General features: G+C 47.3%; 1 protein-coding gene across 1 annotated transcript in view; it reads left to right on the top strand.

Moving 5' to 3' along the window:
• The first annotated feature begins 15,169 nt into the window (after positions 1 to 15,169).
• LOC126529386 (putative phospholipase B-like 2) overlaps positions 15,170 to 20,040 on the top strand; it is a 28,508-nt gene continuing 23,637 nt past the window's right edge. The window contains exon 1 of the mRNA XM_050176981.3: positions 15,170 to 15,378. Coding sequence (XP_050032938.1) covers positions 15,363 to 15,378 — 16 coding nt within the window. The 5' untranslated portion in view covers positions 15,170 to 15,362. The remainder of the gene's footprint in view (positions 15,379 to 20,040) is intronic.

Here is a 20,040-nt window from a genome sequence, read left to right as displayed (position 1 = left end):
AGAATTCTAAATGCTCAATACTTGTCAAGACAGGGATTGCCACCATCTGCCTAGAATCCGCCCTCCCGAAATCATGTTCCGATTCGATGCAGGCAAGTTTTGATAAATGATTGGTGAAGCTCCTCGCAGGTAGATATCCGTGCTCGCTGCATGAGGCAGTATCTGAGACTCTCCCGAAAAAGAAGTGCACGAGACATAAAAAAAAAACATCGCAGTCCAAAAAGAGGTCTTACGCTAAGTATAGTGCCCTACGTCCATATGGTGTCCCGACATGTCGAGAAGGTGGCCGGTCAGTATGGCGTACCAGTGGTTCTTACGGGGCCGCGTAAACCCGCTGGCTTCTGCCCATGCTTTTTTTTTCCGAAGTCATAAATCCCGGATGCGTAAAAAAATAGCAAGCCAGACAGTATGTAAAATTAACCACTGATGTCATTTACCCGACGACTGTATACGGTGTGTTAGTGAACGCGAGAGCACGAACATTCAACCAAGAACAAAGGTAGCGCACAAATACGCATACATTGCTTGGTCTGCAAAGACGAATCACAGTTTCACGAGATGAAGATTTTGGGTGGAAGGAAAGAGACTACTGGCGCGAGAACTTTTGGAGGCTTTTCATATCAGAAAAGAAAAAGTCGCGGATCGCGTAAGCGACACGCCTACCGTCTCTCTATTCACAATCGAGATTCGATTTTTCGATTATTTTTCTTTGCCGTGGTGAACCAGAACCCATGCGCATTATTCCTGCTCGGCTGAAGCAACGAAACTGTGTGTAGTGAGTGTAGCGCTCGTGGCGTCTAGTTGTGTGTTCTTTGTCGTTGTACTGATTACACTACAATGGCTTCATCATAGCTCGTTGCGTCGTCCTCAATTTCAGCAGAACCCTTTTCGTAAGCCTCCAGGTTTCTGCCCCGTACGTGAGTACTGGTAAGACACAGCTGTTATACACTTTTCTCCTGAGGGATAATGGCAACCTGCTGTTCATGATCTGAGAATACCTGCCAAACGCACCCAAGCCCATTCTTATTCCTCTGATTATTTCCGTCTCAGGATCCGGATCCGCGGTCACTACCTGCCCTAAGTAGATGTATTCCCTTACCACTTCCAGTGCCTCGCTACCTATCGTAAACTGCTGTTCTCTTCCAAAACTGTTAAACATTACTTTAGTTTCTGCAGATTAATTCTTTAGACCCACCCTTCTGCTTTGCCTCTCCAGGTCAGTGAGCATGCGTTGCAATTGGTCCCCTGAGTTACTAAGCAAGGCAATATCATCAGCGAATCTCAAGTTACTAAGGTATTCTCCATTAACTCTTATCCCTAAATCTTCCGAATCCAGGTCTCTGAATACCTCCTGTAAACATGCCGTGAATAGCATTGGAGATATCGTATCTCCCTGTCTGACGCCTTTCTTTTTGGGGATTTTGTTGCTTTCTTTATGGAGGACTACGGTGGCTGTGGAGCCGCTATACATAGCTTTCAGTATTTTTACATATGGCTCGTCTACACCCTGATTCCGTAATGCCTCCATGACTCCTGACGTTTCGACTGAATCAAACGCTTTCTCGTAACGAATGAAAGCTATATATAAGGGTTGGTTAAATTCCGCACATTTCTCTATCACCTAATTTATGGTGTGAATATGGTCTATTGTTGAGTAGCCTTTGCAGAATCCTGCCTGGTCCTTTGGTTGACACAAGGCTAAGGTGTCACTGTTTCTATTTGCGATTACCTTAGTAAATACTTTGTAGGCAACGGACAGTAAGCGGATCGGTCTATAATTTTTCAAGTCATTGGCGTCCCCTTTCTTATGGATTAGGATTATGTTAGCGTTCTTCCAAGATTCCGGTACGCTCGAAGTCATGAGGCATTGCGTATACAGGGTGGCCAGTTTTTCTAGAATAATCTGCCCACCATCCTTTGACAAATATGCTGTTACCTGATCCTCCCCAGCTGTCTTCCCGCTTTGCATAGCTCCCATGGCTTTCTTCACTCCCTCCGGCGTTACTTGTGGGATTTCAAATTCCTCTAGACTTCCTCTCTTCTATTATCGTCCTGGGTGCCACTGGTACTGCATAAATCTCTATAGAAGTCCTCAGCCACTTGAACGATCTCATCCATATTAGTAATGGTATTGCCGGCTTTGTCTCTTAACGCATAATCTGATTCTTGCCAATTCCTAGTTTTTTATTCACTACTTTAAGGCTTCCTCAGTTCCTGAGAGAACGTTCAATTCTATCCTTAATATACTTCCTTATGTCAGCTGTCTTACGCTTGTTGAGTAACTTAGAAAGTTCTGCCAGTTTTATTCTAGCTGTAGGGTTAGAGGTTTTCATACATTGGCGTTTGTTGATCAGATCTTTCGTGTCCTGCGATAACTTACTGGTATCCTGTTTAACGGAGTTACCACCGACTTCTATTGCACACTGTTTAATGATGCCTATAAGATTGTAGTTCATTGTTTCAACACTAAGGTCCTCTTCCTGAGTTAAAGCCGAATACCTGTTCTGTAGCTTGATCCGGAATTCCTCTATTTTCCCTCTTACCGCTAACTCATTGATCGGCTTCGTATGTACGAGTATCTTCCGTTCCCTCCTCCACACTAGGCTAATTTGAGTTCTTACCATCCTATGGTCACTGCAGTGCACCTTGCCGAGCACGTCCACATCTTCATTTCTAGTCTCGTCATTCGGGCTCCTCCCCGTCCACTTTCGGCTATCCCGCTTGCGGAAGAAGATAATCATTATCCGCATATTATTCTGTTCTGCAAAGTCTACTAATAACTCTCACCTACTATTCCTAGTGCCTATGCCATATTCCCCCACTGACTTGTCTCCAGCCTGCTTCTTATCTACCTTGGTATTGAAGTCGCCTATCTGTATAGTGCATTTTGTTTTGACTTTACCCATTGCCGATTCCATGTCCTCACAGAAGCTTTCGACTTCCTGGTCATCATGACTGGATGTAAGTGCGTAGACCTGTACGACTTTCAATTTGTACCTGTTATTATGTAACAGAACGAGCTATGGAAAGAAGAATGATGGGTGTAACGTTTAGGGATTAGAAAATAGCAGATTGGGTGAGGGAACAAACGCGAGTTAATGACATCTTAGTTGAAATCAAGTAAAAGAAATGGGCATTGGCAGGACATGTAATGAGGAGGGAAGATAACCGATGGTCATTAAGGGTTACGGACTGGATTCCAAGGGAAGGGAAGCGTAGCAGGGGTCGGCAGAAAGTTAGGAGTGCGGATGAGATTAAGAAGTTTGCAGGGACGACCTGGCCACAATTAGTACATGACCGGGGTAGTTGGAGAAGTATGGGAGAGGCCTTTGCCCTGCAGTGGGTGTAACCAGGCTGCTGATGATGATGATGGCTTCGTCAACGACTCAATACTAACGACTGTGCACTTTATATGCAGCATGTGTTTACTGAAATATTGGAATTCACGCGCTCCATATATAGAATACGTTGCTACCGGGTCCAACAGAGAACACGACTATCGTAATGAAACGATGCCTACTGGGTGAGGTGGGTCTTCACTGGAAGAACCAGGAAACGACGATGAAGCCGGGCATTGAGACGATAAAAAAAGTAGAAAATAATGTATTCGCTTCATTGGTAGATGGATGTGACTCTCATGTGAGTCTAGAGCGGTTCTGATTAACACGGGGGCCGAGATGGCCTTAAATAACCCCTGGCGGTCCTTTGGTCGTCGACGTATTCGAGGGGAGCCTGTGGAAGTAGGTTCTGCCGTCGACCCTGCCCTTCGGGTTTACTTTTCCTCGTCCGCCCCTTTGTGTTAGCTCGGGGGAAATATGGGTTCACGTTGTTTCAGAGAAGAGGGCAATTGTGTCGACGTGGAGACGCCCGTTTGAACGCGTCGCGTCTCACTTGACAGGTCAACCATACGGGGGCTAAGACGATCTTAATTACCTATTTCGGTCTCGTAGTTGTCGACATCTTCCCGGGGAGTCTGTGGAAGCATTAGTGCATTGGTCAGGCTCTGTCGCCGACAGCCTCCCGCCCTTCGGTTTGCCTTCTCGTCGTGGACCACTAGGCCGAAATGGACCACTAGGCCGAAATGGCAGGTGGGTCGATGACAGAATGATGAAAGTCAGATTACGAAGCTGGAATGAGGAATACTGAATGACCACGACAGCATCACTATTGCTGTGTGACAACGAATGCATGCCGACTGTATGACGACTATGGCGTAACGACAGCGGCATCACGAGTATCTGATGAGAAAGCTGAAATGAAGGCGATGCAATGACCAAGACGGCATCACGACCACCAGCCCATACTTAGTGGCGAAAACTATTAGACAAATTTCGTCACTGAAGGGGGTCTGAAGGCATGACGACAATGTCTTGACGAGAGTAAGATATCCTGATGCTGGAATAAGGACAATGGAACCACGACAACTCATCACGACGACGACCTAGTGGCCCAAGCAGGTAGACAATTTGGGCAACTGAATCGGTGTAAGAGGCCAGATAGATAGATAGATAGATAGATAGATAGATAGATAGATAGCTGGACAGACAGACTCAGAAGGGCTCAAGAAACCAGAAAATGCTATTCGTATTAAAAAGCAAAAGTCTGGGCATTTGGCCCTCCCAACTGGGTCCGGCCGGGATAGTACTCAAAGTCGAGGACTGTCCCACTAAATTACGAATTTCAAGAGAACAGACTGGTGGGCTAGCTGGTACTGCATAACTTGACGTACTGCATAACTGTGTCTTCGTTCCCTTCTGTTGTCGTCCTGTTTTACTGCGCTTTGCTTTAAGTTATAAATTAGGAATGGTTGACAATGCGTGTACACTTCAGATGTCTTCGGCGTATTTTGCATGCGGTCTTGAAGCAGTCGCTTCGCAAGCTCATAACAGACCGTATAAAGCACGGACGTAATCTGTTCGGAGAACTCACAGAGTCCCTATGCTCTTACAAAGCGTATACCAATGCAGCCTGAACGGCTGAAATGGACCGTTCATTTATTGTGGGCGGATTGCGTACCATGTGGTGTGCGAGAAAGCTAAACTTCAGTGCAACCATACTTGTGCATACCGATTCCCTAGCAAGACAACCACCGCACTTTTTCCGCTGTCCGTTGCCGCTACTGGCAATATTTGGCAACATAGGTATCACAGTAAAAGCTCTGCCCAAGGAAGCGCAGAGTCTCCAGAGGGATCATGATTTGTTGACGTCAGTGTCCTTAAATTTTTACTTAAATCTCGCTTACGTGTGCTTGCTTGACCTAAATTTCTGCTGATTGCATTCTCCCAAGTGACGACCATCACAAGTGAACTACCAGGTGAGCATATACACCTGCGAAAACACTGGACGGTCTCTATATCTACGTGCCTGACACCAAATTCTGAACGCAGAAAACGCTCATGTTATCGAGGCGCCAGCAGAAACCGTGGGAGCTGAGCCAGATCTTGGCAGACACAACGGGGTAGGTGGACGACCCTTCGGCTCCTTGATTGTTTGACGTTATCACTGCGTGGGAAGGTTTCTAGAACAAATAAACGGGCTTCATGACCGATATCACCCGGGAGTTTCTATGGAAATTACTAGAGGAAAATTTGGCGCTAGGGTTTTCCCTACAGCTGCAAGAATGGCTGTTCAGCTAGCACGTTGCGGTGCCCAAGAACAGCAATGAGGTTGCATGCTGACTTCATCACTTTCAACTTCGCCGCTCAAATGTCTGCGCAGAGGTCGTCTTCCGCTTCTTCGCTGCCACGTACTGAAGCCCCCGACTGTTGCTGCAACGCTGAATAACTGTGGCCAGCGCGTCATGTGGAAGTTACGTTGGTAGACGGTACACGTTTACTTTTAAAACCGGTGGTGCAATTGCTTCGAGTTGCATTCTTCGCTTCCACGAGTTCCACTAGCTTGCTCGTTCACGAGCAGGCTGTTGGCTTGCGTTGCGGTTTCAGGCCGAAGTTTGAGAACTGCGCGGTCGTTGCAAAATCAAATAACGAAATTACATGCCGCATAATTCAGGCCCACAGTATCAGAAGTACAAAAGATAAATGCGATTGCATGGCCTCTATCGCTTTATCAGCTAAGGAAATAGCGTACCTGAGTGGCACAACGTGTGTGTTGACGTTCTTTCCTTGTGATTATGGCCATGCTACCATGCGCAGTGGTGTTTTAGACGAGGTATAAGTAAGTTCACGTTCTTCTCGGCAATAACTTGATGATATTTTGCGCTCTGTGTGTGTCACCATGTTCCTTTTTTGTGTTTTATGCGCAACGCTACACGTTCATAATGGAAAGCCATCAAGCCTGAGTAGAAAAATTATTGTAGAAATTGTTTATTTTGGTTCAAAAAATGTTTCTTTACACTATGTACAAAAACTAACAAAATTAAACATATGTACAGTGCTCACGGAATGAAACGCGTCAATTTAGGGCTAAGTAGTGCGCATACTTTCGTTTCAACCGGCTGCAGTTCGTATCACATTGACGTAATTTTGGCGCGAACGCTTACACCGGAGTCCTCGTCACGTTTGGTGACCAAATTCCTAGCGACATGACATGGTGCTCTCGCGTACTTTGCACATATGTAGGGTTGTACTAAATGCCCCGTGTCCTATTTCATTCCGTGAGCACTGTACATACATATAATATATACGTCCACACTATTAAGCCGGCACCATGCGAGTACAAATACAAAGAACGTCAGATATAACTTTATTGTTCAGAAAAAAAGTTCATTTACGCTATGTACAAGAATTAGCGAAGGAAAACATTTGTACACGACTATGCACCCAGATAATACGTATGTGCTACTACACTTTCTCTTAGATCTACAAACTACAATTCTACTGTACAGCAATCTGATAGGTAGCCTGAAATGTAGTTTACAAACCTTGCGCAGATGTTCCGGTGATTAATATTTCTTTAACATAGCAATCTATTCGTATTCGCAAAAGGCTGAAAGGAGAAAATAGGTGTCAGAAGATTTCGCTGGAATCATACGTCTTTTAGCATGACGTTTCATTGCAACAAAGTTAAAATTGGTTATGACGAAATGTATGAGCTTCTCTGTAACATCAGCTTCTGCTACAACGAAAGCACGAATTCGATATAAGGAAGCTAATTGGTTCTCAAGCACGTCAATTAGAAAGGTGTACACTTTAACGCGACAGCGTTAAGGGCCCGTGCCGCAGAATATCCGGTGTCGGTGTCGGCGGAGTTGTCCTCGAGCGAAGATTTCCGTATAAATTTAGTATACGTATATACCATAGTATATGTATACACCAAACCATAAGGCGGCCTAATGTTTTCATGCATTCGAATCAGATTTACCGGAGCCAACAACAGCACCTCTATCTAATGTCATTGAGAGGAACCGCACGGTACAAGAGCGTGCATCAATTACTAGCATGTAAAGGCGCAGTGCCAGATATTCAAGGCTATAGCAGTGTCCTTCAATACTTTTCTTCTGGTAACGAAACTCTGGCGTAACACTATGGGAACTTCTGATATTGCGCCTGCAGTCGTCGCGCCGCGGCGCGGGCGTAGATAGAAACATTGAAGGACGCTTAAGGTTCGCCTTTAGGAGTGGAACGCGATGACATTCAGAATCAAAGATTGCTTCACACGCTTCCCGGCAACTGCAGCTTATGTAACCGCAATGTTTACCAGGAAACGCTGTGCACGAAGGCGAGCTTTCTGGTGGAAACGTGGCCTCTTACATGGGCCGATCCCGGAGGAAATGCGCAGCAGCGCCAAAAAAGAATTACAGTGTTTTCAGATTTTCAGCTGTCAGACAACAGACTGAATGAGTGATACGGTCGTCATGTTATTGTCGAGTGGTCGCGAATAACACACCGCTATAGCTATGAAGCTTGATGTGGGCGAGTTGATTTTGCATACTTGAAGAAAAGAGTGCTACGAAGACGCGGACTAGGAGAAGAACATGTACGACAGACAAGCGCCTTGTCCGTTGTACATGTTCTTCTTCTAGTCCGCGTCTTCGTAGCGCTCTTTTCTTCAAGTACGCTATAGCTATGACCTACATTTCCAGACGGACAATTTCAATCACGCTAGGTGTTCAAGCGTTTCGTCACGGTGGCTGACAAAACGCTTGAACGTCGATGCAGGAAGAAGTAGCCGCGGTGTTTGGCAGACGATCGAAGGACCAGAAGGACGGCATCAGCAGTCGCACAATCATTGCGTGAAAGCAAATTGAATGCGTCGGCTGCAGTCCTCTTTAGCACACTGGCGGCTTTATCCGATTCCGACATGCCTTTGTTTGCTTTTTTACAAAGAACCAGCACGTCTTGTATATAGTGGACTGTGGACGACTGCGCCCGTGCCGCAAGCTCTTGTCTGGCTGCTAGCTGACGTCCGGCAGGTTTTCCAAATAAATCTCGCATCTTTTGTTTGCAGACTTTCCAGCTAGTCAGATCTTTGTGTGTGTAATACCACACGCGAGTCGTACCTTGGAGGTAGAAGATTACGTTTGCAAGCATGGGTGTCGCGTCCAATCTGTTATGGTCGCTGACGCGTTCTACCAGGTGAGCCAGTCTTCCACGTCCATGCCATTTGTGCCGGTGAGAATCCCTTGTTCACGAGAGTGCGATAACACTAGATGCTATGAAGCCTAGGTGGATGTGGACAGGGTGCCGTCACATCATCGCCCTTGGCTACCTCGTCGACAGTGCCGGCACACAGCCTGATCCCGACAAGGTCCGTGCTGTAAAAGCATTCCCGCTCGCACGCTCGTCGAACGATCTCCGTAGCTTAATAGGACTATGTTCCTACTTCTGACGCTTTATCGAGAACTTCGCGGACGTCATCCGCCCCTTGACTAGCCTTCTCAAGAAGGGCGGTTATTTTTGGTTGGGACCTTATCAGGCCGCCGCCTTTTCCAGACTTATTACTAGACTGACGAATCCGCCCAGTTTGGCTCATTTTGACCCGGCCACCGAAACCAATGTTCGTACAGATGCGAGTGTCATGGCATCGGCGCTATTTTTGCCCAACAACAAAACGGCGTGTCGCTTGTTATTGCCTCCGGTAGCAGACTCCTTTTTCTTTCTGAGCAGAATTGCTCCATAACCGAACGTGAATGCCTCACTATCGTGTGGGCCATCGCGAAGTTTCTCCCCTACATTTACGGGCGACACTTCTCTGTTGTTGCGGATCACCATGTCCTCTGTTGGCTATCTTCGCTGAAGACCCTACAGGACTCTTCGGCCCCTGGGCCTTACGGTTACAGGTACACTCCTTTTCTATGACATATGAATCAGGGTGACTGCACCAGGACGCCGACTGGCTGTCTTAACGCCTGGATTGCCCACCTGCTCTTACCGATGATGATACTGTTGCGTGCGTTCTATCAATTACGGTCTTTCTGAACATCGCCATCGAGCTGCGCCGTGACCCCTCCTTACGATGTATCATCGATCGCCACACCGCACAACCCTCAGATCCCCCACTCCGGCTCTTCTTTTTAAAAGACAGTGTGTTGTAAAGGCACAACTTTGACCCTAACAGCGCTGAGCTTCTTGTCGTTCTGAAACACCTACGCTCCGACGTGCTCGCGCAGCTTCACGATACCCCACTGCTGGCCACTTAGGCGTCGCTCGCACTTTTAATCACGTCTGTCGGCCGCCTCTTCACCGTTTCCTTCGACGGTACGTTGCAAACTGCGAGAGCTGTCAACGTCGTGAGAGACCCTCCTCGCGTCCAGCTGACCTACTCCATCCGCTCGACATTTCAGGCGAGCCATTTTCCCGTGTTGGCTAGGATCTACTTGGACCTTTCCCTGTGTCAGCACTTTGCAACCGATCGATTGCGGTGACCACGGATTACTCGACTCACTTCGCTATCCCTCGAGCTCTCCCCACGAGCTGCGCCACCGATGGCGCCGATTTTCTCCTTCGAGATGTTATTCTAGAGCACTGTGCTCCTCGTCAGCTCCTAACGGATCACGCCCCTTGCTTCCGCGCCAAAGTTATTGACGATCTTCTACAGTCCTGCTCCACTCAACATCAGCTTATGACAGCCTACCATCCCCAAACAAATGGACTGACTGAGTGCTTCAACCGCACGCTTACGGACATGCTCGCTATACATATGTTGGAAGAATCGGGATTGGGACTGGGCATTTCCCTTTGCCCCCTTCGATTATAACCCTTCGCGCCATTGTGCTGTGGATTATTCACCTTTCTATCTTTTGTATTACAGCCACGCACCACTGCCATTTGATTCCTTGCTTCCCACAGATTCACCTGCGACTTGCTCCTATGACCTGGATACTGTTGCCCGCGCCGAAACTACCCACCGCATTGCCCGTGAGCGTCCGACTGTTCACGAAGTACTTTACGATTACCATCACCACAATGCCCACTTTGATTCTGGCTCACTGGCCCTCCTCTGGCGGCGTTCTCATCGTGTGGAAGTCTGCGAAAAGCTGCAGTCCTGTTACGTCGGGCCCTATCGCGTGTTGCGCCCAGTGACTGACTTGACATACGAAGTATTCCCTGTGGTAGTCCCCACTGTGTCTGTTTCCCCGGCTACAAAACTTGTACACATATAGAGCCGAGGCTCAAGCCCTACCACTCGGACTAGTACCATATACCTGAGACATCACCGGGACAGTGCTTTTGCCTCCGAGGATTTATGTTACAGTAGGGTATGTGCCAGAAGTGCAAGAACGGAAGACGAGGTCGAATATATTTCGGTACTGTGGTTCGGAGTCCTTGCTGTTGCGTTTAATTAAACAACGGCGCAGATCTCCTATACCTTCACAATATACTGTTCAACGTGGTTGGCGGCTTCTTGTAGTTTTGTTTCTTTTTCCCCCAGGGAGCCTTTGGTGATCCAAATGGCAATGTCATCCGCGTGCATCGCATTCCTGGTGTCCGCAATGTTCTGTAATTTTCTGGCAAGTCAGATCATGGCTATGTTAAAGACCCACGGTGAGTTTACTGATCCCTGGGGTGTGGCCTTATTGGGGACTTGGAAGGTATTCGTGCAGGCATCGTTTATGCCGGTTGTAGCTGTTCTGTCTAAGAGGAATGCTTTTACATAGCCGTGGATGCGTTTGCCACAGTTAAGGTTATCCAGTCCAGCCAGAATGGCCTGATGGCTGACATTGTCAAAAGACCACTTGATGTCTTGGTCCATTACAATGCGCTCTTCTCGGGTTGTGGCGTTCTTGAGGACTTCTTCCTTAGGTTGGAGGAGCACATCCTGTGTCGAGAGTTCTGCCCGGAAATCAAACATAGTGTGTGGGCACAAATCTTTCTCTTCTATGTAGTTTTGGAGTCTCTGGATTAGGATCCGCTCATATAGCTGACCACGGCAAGATGTAAGCGATATCGTTCAGAGATTCTGAACTTGGAGCCTCTTGCTTAGTTTGGGAGTGTGTATTACTCCTGCGTTCTTCCATTCTGCCGGTACGGTCTCCGCGTCCCAGTGCATTTTGGGAGTTCTTGAATGGCTTCTTCGTCAAGGCTGTGAAATATAGCATTTCGTGTGCGATCAGCTCCCGGGGCAGTATTTTTGATGTTGTTTCATATTGCTGCGTACACCTCTTACCTCGTTATGGTTCTGTATAGTGTGGAGCTTTCTGCGCCTTTATACTGACAATTATAGCTGAGTGGTATCTGCGTTCCGAAACATTTCGCTCGTGATTTTTCAAGCAGCTCCACGTCCGCACCTTCTAAGGTTTGAAGAAGTCTCATAAGTGCCTTATTAATTTCTCTTTGGACTTCAAGGGAATAATGAGTGCTCTTAAAAAATTCCAAGTGGGCGCCATATTCAATGTGCCAGCCAAGGAGTCGCTCAGCTGCAGCCAGTTGAGGCGAGCTGCCTAGCTGACGTAGGCTTCAGCCTTGGCTGTTAATTGTGCGATTTTGCGCTTTAACTTTCTGTTATGCTTCTGGCGCTTCCACCGTTTGACTAGACCGCGTCTAGCTTCCCAGAGTCTTAGAAGATGCCCGTCTACCACCGGTATGGCTGCTGTCCTTTCTATGTGTTTCGTGCGTTGGCTCCGGCCCTCCGTAAGGATTGGACACCATTCTTTGAGGGTGGTCATGTTGCCAAGGTGCTCGTCACTTTCTGCTCGAAATGCAGCCCTTTCGATTATATTAGCTTGTCCAGTTTACCTTCTCGCGACCTCTGCAGCTACATTCTTGACTTGAAGCGCAAATAAAAAACGCAAGGACAGAGAAAAAGAACCCCCGTGTTTTTTGCGCGTCAAATCCAGTATGCTCCTCGAGTGTCTTCTACACGTGTTCCGGTTTAAGCTTAACTATTTTCTAAATTGTGGTTGTTGGCCTCGCTGCGTACTGCTGTTTCGGCCTCTTGTGGGGCCGTTGTTGCCCTGGTCTAGGTGGGCCAGGCGTTGGCGGAGTGTTTTCATTCGATTAGGGCATTCTCGTGCTTCTGTGATGTGGCCCTCTCTGCAGAGGCTCCATTTTACCATCTAGGCGAGGTTGTCTTGGGGATCGGTGGTGCATCACTCTGCGCAAACCCGGTCATCCGGCGGGTGTGAGGGGCAGACGGTGTACCGGTATCCCTGCTCCATTGGATGGCAAAACATGACGATAACTTGTGTCGCAATTATCAACTGCCGCTGTCGACGTCAGCCGTATGCTTTCGAAATGTGTTGATTTAATTTCTGTAGTTTGCAGGAACTATTTGCTTACTTTGACAATAATCGATGGCTTATGCAGCAACTTTTTAATGCTGTAGGCATTACTGCGATACTGGCGAGTGAGAAACAACTGCTTTCAGCTTTCTGGAGAACCATAACAGTGACACTAATGAAACGAGGGAACAGTACGTCGCCACATGCGAGTAGGCTGTGGTGTTCGTTGTGAAAGAGAGGTCTGACTATATCAGTCCCTATATCAGTGATTGAAAAGGTTGCAAGCACCTTGACACTGGCAAAAAAAAAAAATGTTCACCTAAATGGAAGAAACAAATTTGTATATAGACTGCCTAAAAGTGAGGCATGCATTGTTATTGAATGATTGTAAATTATTCAGCGCAGGTTATCTGCCTTGCGTACTTACTCAAGAACTGCTGCCTCTTTACCACAACCACGCGTCACCTGCAGCAAAATGATTCGAAAAACTTTGATCTCCTTTCTTCGATAGTCTGAAGTGTTGTACAGAATCTGTAATATTGATACAGAAAAAAAAATTATGAGATTTTATGGGCCAAGACCACTTTTCGATTATGAGGCATGTCGTAATGGGGACTCCGGAAATTTGGACCACATGGGGTTATTTGACGTGCGACTAAATCTAAGCACACGGGTGTTTTCGCATTCTGCCCCCATCAAAATGTGGCCGCCATGCCCGGCGTTCAATCCCGCGGCCTCGTGCTTAGCAGCCCAACACCATAGCCACTGAGCAGCCACGGTGGGTGTGGTACAGAATCGAGTCTCCACCAATTTCAACTAGTGAATTATTTAAATAAAATAGGAATCGAAAAACAACGACTATTCAATTCGTGTTTGAAATTCAGAATATTTTCGCAACCGTACTTTAGCTTACGCTTCCTTACCAGTGACAGACAGACAGACAGACAGACAGACAGACAGACAGACAGACAGACGGACAGACGGACAGACGGACAGACGGACAGACAGACAGACAGACAGACAGACGGACAGACGGACGGACAGACAGACAGACAGACAGACAGACAGACAGACAGACAGACAGACAGACAGACAGACAGACAGACAGACAGACAGACAGACAGACAGACAGACAGACAGACAGACAGACAGACAGACAGACAGACAGACAGACAGACAGACAGACAGACAGACAGACAGACAGACAGACAGACAGACAGACAGACAGACAGACAGACAGACAGACAGACAGACAGACAGACAGACAGACAGACAGACAGACAGACAGACAGACAGACAGACAGACAGACAGACAGACAGACAGACAGACAGACAGACAGACAGACAGACAGACAGACAGACAGACAGACAGACAGACAGACAGACAGACAGACAGACAGACAGACAGACAGACAGACAGACAGACAGACAGACAGACAGACAGACAGACAGACAGACAGACAGACAGACAGACAGACAGACAGACAGACAGACAGACAGACAGACAGACAGACAGACAGACAGACAGACAGACAGACAGACAGACAGACAGACAGACAGACAGACAGACAGACAGACAGACAGACAGACAGACAGACAGACAGACAGACAGACAGACAGACAGACAGACAGACAGACAGACAGACAGACAGACAGACAGACAGACAGACAGACAGACAGACAGACAGACAGACAGACAGACAGACAGACAGACAGACAGACAGACAGACAGACAGACAGACAGACAGACAGACAGACAGACAGACAGACAGACAGACAGACAGACAGACAGACAGACAGACAGACAGACAGACAGACAGACAGACAGACAGACAGACAGACAGACAGACAGACAGACAGACAGACAGACAGACAGACAGACAGACAGACAGACAGACAGACAGACAGACAGACAGACAGACAGACAGACAGACAGACAGACAGACAGACAGACAGACAGACAGACAGACAGACAGACAGACAGACAGACAGACAGACAGACAGACAGACAGACAGACAGACAGACAGACAGACAGACAGACAGACAGACAGACAGACAGACAGACAGACAGACAGACAGACAGACAGACAGACAGACAGACAGACAGACAGACAGACAGACAGACAGACAGACAGACAGACAGACAGACAGACAGACAGAGTGCTGGCCAACTTGTTTTTCAGGGAGAAATTTCCATGGTTATCATCGCCGACGCTGATGCCACATGCATTTGTTACAGGAAGTGAAGAGAGTGCACACACTCATATTATTTTTTCTTGGATGCGCGGCACTACACACATTTGTGAAGAAACCAAGCAACACCTGTCACGAAGGCACTCTTTCACGTCTTGAGGAAGTGGATGTCGTCAGTTCATTGGGGCACCTTCGATAAGCGCGCTCGCCGATACGCGAAGGGAGAAGGTCCGTAATCTCGACGGTCCGGCCTTTTGTTTTCATCGGCTTCGAGTGGACCGCCTATCCTATCTGCTGGGAAAGCAGCACGTGGTGGCGACCAAGCCACGGATTCCGCAGTCAGGAGTCGCCTGATATAAGCTCGAGCGGTGAGGTTTCAGGTTTCGCAACGCGGCCGACATCTCCCACCGCTGAGTATCTGAGTCGCGCTCGTGGATAGAGGCGGTGGGCAGCACAACAGTGAGGCGCGGACAACCGGTAGGCGTGTACTACGTCGCGTGCGGCAAAAGGTGCGAAGAATCTTGCTGGCTTTTCACAGAGACGCTAAGCATGGTCTCGTCATTCGGTGAGTAATCTGCCATGCAGGATAATACTGGAACTCGGGTTGCGGTATGTCTGCAGTCATCTTTTCAATGTGAAATCCTAGTATGTATGAATGCGAAACGAGATTTGTTAAATGAAGCTCTGATTCAAAGCCCTAACGGCTGACAGAGATTCTTCGTTCAACTTGGCGTCGTGGCTTTGGCACTCGAGTCGCAGTTGTCGCTGGCACAGTCACCCCAATTGAGGACTTCTTGAACTTATTGCCTACGTTCTCGTTGCATTAAATACTTTTACCACGTCAATATTTCTCACGGAACGAAGGAAGCTCTTGTTAATTTAGCAAAACATTGCAATGAGTGGTTTATTCGCCCCATCTATGCCATGTGCTTTAAAGGAGAAGAGAAAAATATTTATAGGCCGTGTAGTGGCGATAGTGACATCGCTTTTACGGCAACGCATTACTGGCGGCACGGTCACCAGAAAAAACCTGCAATAATAATTGATCAACTAGCCATGACATAGAAAATAACCTTTTAGTCACATAATCATGGTGCATGTTGAAATTACGGAATTGAAGCCATATCCACTTGATAATACTGTGGAGACCTGGTACCTGTTGATACAAATCAGTCCTGAGAAATCCCACAGAGTAGAGGAAGTGTCATGAAAAGAAAAAATTGTCACCCACTCGAATGTAGCAAGAAGCTACGAAGGAAACACCGTACGGGTTTTTCAGTAAGAAAGCTTCACAGCGGAGGGAAAATTCATCCAGGTCCATATGAGTTTTCTTAGTGGCTTCGTCCAAGTAGCGGTTACGAGAACTTTGTACCAGTGGAAACATTGGCGTATCCAGAAATTTTTTTGAGTGAACGTGAACCCCCTTGACTGGGGACAGGGAGAAAGGGGGGGGGAGGCGACAGGGAAGGCTGGGCCGGCAACATACTAACACAGACATTTCTCGATAAAGGGGCACGTCCCCCCCTCCGCCCCCTTCTCCTGGATACTCCACTGTGTACAAACGCGGTTATAAAATCAATTCTACTTACCTTGGTCCCGCAAGGCGAGAGGGAGGATGTTTTAGATTGCTTTATTTGGACTCTAATTTCTTTGCCTGCCATGGTAGGAATATTTCGAAACTGGTGTTAAACTATTCTAGTCTATGTTTCTTGACCTGTGACGAACATCAATTCCGCAATTTCAACGTGAATCTCAGAATACTAATGATGTTATTAGGCGTGCACCAGGTTAATAATTTGGCAATCGTTATTCCACATCGGCTGAGGTCTGAAGTTTCTTTTAAGCGTCGCCGAGAAAATGAAGTTGTTTCAACTGCGCTGACATTACTAATATAGTTCCGGTAGGCTGTAAGAATTCTATATCCATACCCTTTCTGAATGTGGGCCGTCGCTTGAGCGGCTATCACAATGGTTCAGCTGTCGACGATAAGAGAGGAATCGATTCGAAAGAAAACGATCCTGAGATTACACCGGCCTCAGCTCTCGTCATTTGGCGCAAACAGTGTAATGGAACTCTGCTGGAAAAACAGCATTGCTTTTTGCACTGATGTTTATGAGTGCTGCGTTACAAAAGCGACGCCTTTAGTTGAGCCAGAAGGAAAACGAACCCGCCACCCATACACAGATGGCGAGGCGGTTGAGATTAGATGTCAGAGGAGATGCCGTAATTATCTGCTTATTGGATGGTAAACGTGCTTGTTCGCACGCAGGAATATTCCTTGCCAACCCCGAACGTAAAAAAAAACAAGAAATAAGGTAAACTAAAACAACCAAAACCACAAAGAAGTTCATCGTGGAACGGTTACTGCTTCTGTTGTCGAGTTACTCCCCGCTGCTGAGGCAAAAAAAGAAAAGCATATTTCTCGCAGAGAGGGTGCAGGCATGTAATAGCAGGACACTCGGTGATTAATGCATACTTTACGTACTGGCGGCGCGATCAAGATCGCCTACACCCACACTCGAGCGCGCACGCACGCACGCAAGTAGCACAGCGCATTATTTCATTCCACAACAGTAGTGAAAGATTGCGCCTTTTACTGCAGCGATGCTAGACGTGTGTTTCCATAACCCATCACGGGAAAGTCAGCGGTGCAAAAAATATCTGGATACGACTTGATACGTCTTTTAAGCAACGCCTTTTTAAGGCTGCGTACTATTCTTCTGTATAGATTAGTGCTTATAAAACAAAGTGGAAAGTGGACGTGGAAAGTGGAAAGTAAACACCTTGATTCCTGGTAGCTGTACTATAGAAGCCTGCTTATGGTACTGTAATCTGCTTGCAATACAACGAGAAGCGGGTCGCTGAAGAAAGTGAAACTGAATTTGCACCGCACAAGCGGTTTATGGCTACATTTGCCGCAGACTTCAGGCATTACGACTGTAACGAAGTTTTCTTCGCCCACTTTATTCAGCTTGACGTGGCTGCTGTCTGCCGGGGCATTGAGTATTTTTGAGGTAGCAAACCATAATCTTTTCCGGTTACTTCCCTGCCTTTCCCATCCCGTTTACCTCTCTCTCTCTCTGTGGCTCTCTCTTCGGAAACGTTTGTAGGTATAAATATGAAGGCTATATGTGCGCCGAAGGCCAACACCAGTCAACGGGCTTACATAACTTTTGTACGCTCACCCCCAAAGTAGTGCGAGCAAGCACACCTCCGTTCGGCGTGAAAAAAAAAACAAAAAAAAAAAACAAAGCAAAAGCAAACAACATTGCTACATAAAAGCTGAACCAATAATGGCGGTCCAGAGGTACCTTCATTGCGCACCGACCTGTTACTGAAATTGCGCGCAATTGGTCGGTTTGCTATGTGCCGATAGTTGACGGTATGTGCAAGGGTGACACAAAAATGAACAGAACCCTTACATGCAAATACATATGCGTCGTAATTCATTGCACGTACACCTGGGATCAGTATTATTCCCGCAACAATCGTCATCGATCGCATTCGTCCTGGCGACGTTGCTGGTTCAGTGTTTTTAATTCGGCATGGCTCGTGAGCGGTGTAATGCAGAAACGTGAAAATTGCCTAATATAAAAGCTAGGACATTTTTTTGTGGTGGATGAACGTAAGCATTGCACGAGGTTGCACGCAGCATAAGATGAAGGATGCAACAGAATGCACACACAATCGTTATTTGACCACATTTGATCCTTCTACGAAGCACGAACTGTGCTCGCCCTGGCTGTTCGTGCCAATATGGCAAAAGATGAGCCATGCTCATCCAGGCCTCTCATTTTCCTGCTGCGCCTGCCGGGGACAGGCCACACTCATCAAGTCAGTTCTGGCCGTGCATTTTAGTTTAGGGACTTGAACATACTATTCGAGGCTTTCAATTCCGTTCACTGTCACCTGTTGTAATAATTAAGTTCTAGCTTTGTTGAGTGTTGAAGGAAAGCCCTTTTTATGAGCAGGCACCATCCAGAGACATTTCGGGTGAATGCAAGGCGTCAACCACACATCTAATGCACTTTCGTAATTCAAACATCTGCTGCAAGAATTTGCTCAAATAAGGAAAAAGAACATTAATATTGTGCACTCTTTCACGACATAACTTGAGAATTAAAGGGTTATTTACCCACCTCACTAAAGCTTTGCGTCACGTAGATTCCAACATGCACGCAACATGTCCCGTCCCGCGTTTCTCGCTCGCGCACGCGAGATTGAAACGCGTTCGCTGGCTCACCCTCGCACGCTTTCACTCATACGGAACCTCACGGCGACGGCGACGGCAAAAATCCACCTGGAGTGGCCATATAATTGCTATCGCAATAAAAGCTCTTTAGACAAGCAGTGTCCACTTGCGTAAATTGAGTTACTACAGAAATTCTGAGAATTATCTATTAATAACTGAGCATTATGTGGCTCCCCTGTCAATTCGTTTTTGCTTACTTGGTTTTCCTAGTTTGTACATGTCTAACCAACACTTTTCGGGTATCAAAGAAATGAAATCCGTGCAATAAACGATGTAGAGATGAGTTGCCAGGAAGCTGCATGGCGTCTTCAACGCGATCGTATGAACTGAGCAGGAACGCCGTCACAACCGTTTCACAACAGCTGATTTTTTCTGTTCGGAGCTGTTCAAGCATTCAGTTTCGCCGTAGAGCCTTACCAGAAAACTCAGCCCAGCTGTGCGGCGCCTCGCGTTGCCTAGCAACTACCTGTGAGAGCACTGAGCCACGTAACCTTCTCGCATCCCTCGCGCTTAGGGTGGAGTCGTGACGTCACAGGCGAGTAAAAGCTCAGAACAGCCGGCGTGGCGACACACCTCTCGCCTCCTCTACTCCGTGCGTACGTGCTGCTGCCATGGGAAGACCGAAGAAAGTCCGGACGCCCGAAGAAGAAGCGGCTTACCAAAAAGAGCGCCGTATTGCCAAGCGAGAAGCGATGCGTCGCCGCCGAGCTGATCCGAAACACCGCGCCGAAACTGCGGCTGAGAAGAGGCGACGTCGAGTCGAGGATCCCGACTTTATGTCCAGGGAACGCATTACGCTGCCGAGAAAGTGATCGCGGCCTGCGATTGCTCCAAAACTTTCAGCGTCAAGCCCATCGACACAACTTAGCAGAACCTATATATAGCGTAACCTTGCGGAACCTAGAAACAACTTAGCAAAATCTAACATAACCTAGCGCAACCTACAAACAACTTAGGCAAGCCACGCAAAAGCTA

This window comes from Dermacentor andersoni, chromosome 8, assembly GCF_023375885.2.
Source record: "Dermacentor andersoni chromosome 8, qqDerAnde1_hic_scaffold, whole genome shotgun sequence".
NCBI lineage: Eukaryota > Metazoa > Arthropoda > Arachnida > Ixodida > Ixodidae > Dermacentor > Dermacentor andersoni.
This window is presented reverse-complemented; position numbering and strand designations above follow the sequence as displayed.